Source organism: Oncorhynchus kisutch, linkage group LG29 (genome assembly GCF_002021735.2).
Source record: "Oncorhynchus kisutch isolate 150728-3 linkage group LG29, Okis_V2, whole genome shotgun sequence".
Classification (NCBI taxonomy): domain Eukaryota; kingdom Metazoa; phylum Chordata; class Actinopteri; order Salmoniformes; family Salmonidae; genus Oncorhynchus; species Oncorhynchus kisutch.
This window is the reverse complement of record NC_034202.2, coordinates 24,402,936-24,407,197: the sequence shown is the minus strand read 5'-3', so window position 1 is coordinate 24,407,197 and position 4,262 is coordinate 24,402,936. Positions and strand designations below refer to the sequence as shown.

Here is a 4,262-nt window from a genome sequence, read left to right as displayed (position 1 = left end):
GTATGCCAATTGGGTAATTTTTCCACCTCTGCTCTTCAGTGATCAGAAAGCACATGTTTTCATTCAATCTCGTACTAACTCAGTAGTCTGTATTGAATTTGTGTTCTGACACTGACACTGTGTATCCTCATTTTGATTCCTATCTATACACTGCATCACAGCACATACAGTACAGTACATATCTACCTCCAGGTGTGTTACTTTCTCCCTGAGAGCAGTGTTCTATCTCCCATTCCCTGCAACCTGAAGACACATCAGACATCAGTTTAATTAGCTAGACTGACTCCAGCAAGTCTATAGATATGACTTAACGTCACGCCAATTACAATCACATATTTTCCTAGAATTTGAGATTTTTTACTGTCCAGCAACCTTTAGTGTTCCCAGTCACACTGCCTCCCCTTTCGCTCCCATGGTGAGGCGATGGACTTTGGCTTGACATGTAGCAAGGGCTGAAGGGCTTTGGCAAGGAGCACCCAATGGTGGCGGTCTTTCCCCCGCTGCAAAGAACCACGCCTTCAGCAGGCTTTTACTCTGGACCCGAGCAATGTGGGTATGGCCTGGCACCCCCACTGAGGAAGAGGAGCCAGAGAAGGTCCTACAGCAGCCCAAGGAGGGAGAGGCTGGGGAGGGGGCTTGGCGAGGCTTGGTGGAGAAGCTGGAGGAGGAGGGGGGAGGCTTGGATCTGATAAGAGACGATGGACCAGGACTGGGACCATAGGAAGAAGCAAACCCCAAAGATTTGGAGCTCCTGCCCCCCTGTCTGAGACAGCGTCCATGCAGAACGTTGAGGAATGCCCTCTTGAACTCCTGGCTGAAGCAGGGATAGATAATGGGGTTGATACAGCTGTTGAGGTAGCCCAGCCAGAAGGTGATCTTAAAGATGGTGTCAGGTGGCCTGTACGATGGGAATATGGAGCCTGTGGAAAGAACAGACAGAAAGAACACACACAGATCTGTCACTTAAACACATACAGAAGTTCACAATGTCTATATGAATCATTTATCATTAGCATGTTCTATCGGCCATTCTCTGTATGTATTAACACCAACAATAAGATGAGCAGAGATAGCTCACACATTAACGCACACCATTTCACTATAGTTCCAATTGCAGACATACCGATGTTCACTGTGTACTTAACACTTTGTAAGTTATCTTTCTAGGTTAGACTTTGGTAAAGCCAACATACCTGGATTTGTTTCTAAATGTCTTAAACATTCAACTCTTTCATTCCTGTCTGAGAAGCTCAGGGGCATCAGCTCAGAGTCGGCATGAAATATTGTGCTGTTCATAGTGAAATGCTAAACTCCAGTAAGGCTTTGCTGCCTTGGAAAGAAGAAGGGTGATTGTGGGCGCCTGCTTACTGAGCACAAAATCATGCCCTTTATGTTTGTTGTCCATAATGGTTTAGGAATCAAATAATGGATAGTGTTTTTGTTCATTTCATTTCTTCCCTGAAGTATAACCCAACGCTGGCATTTCATTTGCTCTGCTTCTCCATGGCAGTAATTTAATTCCTGATGTACTTTAAAAGAAAACAGACATGTATAGCGAGCATTCGACAGGGGTAACCAAGGTCGTAGACTCCATTGTTATGTATACAATAAAACACAAATAAATCAATAAACTATTCTAATATTGGACTGGTGTATAAATGCATTCTAAAGTAGGATAAGAAATGCACAGTATGGATGCATTCAGATACACCTCCCCGGACCAAAGGAGAAGGATTCAGAAGAATGAGTGTTTTAGGCCATCAGCAGGCCTTCTACTAATCTGCTAACCTACAGTAGGTGAGTTCAACACCAATCTCCATTTCATCTTGAATAACAGGTCTCTCTAATCCCTAATCAAGAATATTAGGGATGGTACTGTATACTGTACTGTGTACTGCATCTCATTAATCACATTCTGTGGGGGTATTAACGACGTGGATGACAGCTTTGAGGCAATGTTGGTTTTGACTGTAGGCGACATGTATCGTCATATGGTCATATATAGCCCCTCTTAATCTTCCTATCATTCATATTTTTTGCCATCGGTCAAGATATTATAGAATGCAACATTTGTGCCCTGTCATATCTTTCAAATGACTGAACTATTGTTATAAGTGACTCATCCCATGGCCATGCTAACAAGATCGCTCTTGTTAGCATGGCCATGGGATGAGTCACTTATAACAATAGTTCAGTCATTTGAAAGATATGACAGGAGCGAATTTGTATAATAGATGGTTGCTTTTGCTTACGACTCTTAACACTGTTTTTGGTGCGCTGTGGCAGAACTAAAACAACGGAAAAGCAGAAAATAGGCCCTGTGGCTTATTCCCTGTCTTTCAGTCTCTATCAATACATTCATTTCCATTCAATTTTGTCACAGCGCTTTTCCATTGAGAGGAGGAGATTTACATTTTAAAGTTCAATTGAGTTGAGTGGAGGGGTTTATTTTTCTGTGATTTGGAAGGAAAGCTTTCCCTGACTAGAAAACGACACAGTGTGAGGCAATCACTCTCTATCCAGTAATGTGGGTTTATATGCTGCTATGGGAAATCAGTTAGAAGGATTATTTTTGTGAGAAAAATGCAAATTCATTCAGTGATGCTGTTCCCCCTGATATTGTTATTTGACAGTTGATTAGACAGACATCTAGTCATATTAACGACTCTTTTTCATTTCCAAACAATTCCAAACGAAAGGCATGCAGCAGCACATACATATCATAGAGAGCAAGGAAAGGCATTGTGGGATACCCACCGATGGGCATAACCAGGAAGAAGGGCAGCCAGCAGAGAACGAAGCAGCCAACCACGATGCCCAGTGTCTTGGCTGCCTTCTTCTCCCGGGAAAACTTCAGCAGGCGCATAAGGGCGAAGGTGGTGCGTCTCCGCCTAATGGTGCCCTTTTCTCCCTCCTCCTCCTGGCCCTCTGGCACAGCAGGGGCATTTCCACGATGGATCCTCAGTGTCACTCCCTCTCCCTTCGTGACCATCCCCCCCTCACTCTTCCTGCCCTCCCTCAGGTCCCGGGACTTCTGCTTGGCCACCACATACACCCTGCAGTACATGGCCAGAATGACAGCCAGTGGCACATAGAACGACCCCAGGGCAGAGAAAATAGCATAACCCGGTTCCTCTGTGATCCGGCACTCAGTCTCGTCCTCTGGGTCGGGCTCCTTCCAGCCGAAGAGCGGACCCACGGATATGGCTGCCGAGAGGCCCCAGAGAGCTGTCACTGCGACCAGGCCGCGCCGCCCAGTGGCCATGGCCGGGTAGCGCAGCGGGTAGCTGACAGCAAGGTAGCGGTCCACAGAGATGACACACAGACTGAGGATAGAGGCAGTGCAGCAGAGAACATCCAAGGCAGCCCAAGCACTGCAGAATGGCCGGCCAAACACCCAGCGCCCCAGGACCTCCGAAGTGGCAGAGAAGGGCAGCACGGTGGAGCTCAGGAGCAGGTCGGCTGCTGCCAGGTTGGCGATGAAGTAGTGTGTGACAGAGCGCAGGTGGCGGTGGCACACCACAGACAGAATGACCAGGATGTTACCTAGAACCCCGAAGATGACAAAAACTCCCAGCACCAGACCCAGGGTCACAGCCTTAGTGTTATCCATATCAGCATAGGAAGAGGAGCTGCAGTTGGGACAGTTCTCTGACACGGGGAAAGTTATGTTCTCACCCGAGGGAACCATTTCGGCTTTGTTTATGGTTAATTCATTAGTTGAATGTTTTTGGGATTGACTGCAATGTTCTGTTAAATCAGAAGCCAGCTTTGCAAACTTCAGCTCAGGAGTTGGGAGTCCACCATTTGTATCTCCCCTTTGTGTGACTCAAGACTGCAAAAGTTGCTACCTCATCAATCACAAATCTTTGATGCCAGGAGGCAGGAGCCCTTGCCAATGCGTGCACAAATCACAAGTCCTTGGCAGAGACATAAAAAAATACTGACAGGTCAGGATAGTAAATCTTCAGCACTGGCACTGATTGTTGTGCCATTTGTCTGTGGAGTTTGGCTGCAGGGCTTTCTGGGTGATAACAAGATCCAATATGTTTATGCTGTCTCTTCCTCCATGTGACTGAGATGGTAGAAACTTGCTGGAGGGATGATTTTATTAAGCAAAAGTCCCACTAAAAACACAGGAAAAAGAGAGCAGTTAATTTAAAAAAAGACATCCTCCTAGGCTCCATCCCTTTTTCACGGAATGGCAGAAGCTAAGGTGGGATTCAATCAGAATCGGCATCAGACTGCATTCACGGTAAACA

At 46.2% G+C, this 4,262-nt stretch overlaps 1 protein-coding gene across 1 annotated transcript; it reads right to left on the bottom strand.

Annotated features, from left to right (window-relative positions):
- Positions 1 to 349: 349 nt before the first annotated feature.
- LOC109873616 (alpha-1A adrenergic receptor-like) lies at positions 350 to 4,015 on the bottom strand. Its single transcript, XM_020465252.2, has 2 exons — positions 2,758 to 4,015; positions 350 to 920 (listed from the first exon to the last, which is right to left on the bottom strand). The coding sequence occupies exons 1-2, from the start codon at positions 3,689 to 3,691 to the stop codon at positions 388 to 390; spliced, it is 1,467 nt and encodes a 488-aa protein (XP_020320841.1). The 5' UTR covers positions 3,692 to 4,015; the 3' UTR covers positions 350 to 387.
- Between the last annotated feature and the right edge of the window lie 247 nt (positions 4,016 to 4,262).

Excerpts from the sequence above, each read along its gene's own strand:
- LOC109873616 (XM_020465252.2), bottom strand. The coding sequence starts at position 3,691 with ATGGTTCCCTCGGGTGAGAACATAACTTTCCCCGTGTCAGAGAACTGT. Across the intron at positions 921-2,757 it reads CTTCCTGGTTATGCCCATCG|GCTCCATATTCCCATCGTAC; the intron begins GTGGGTATCCCA and ends TTCTTTCCACAG.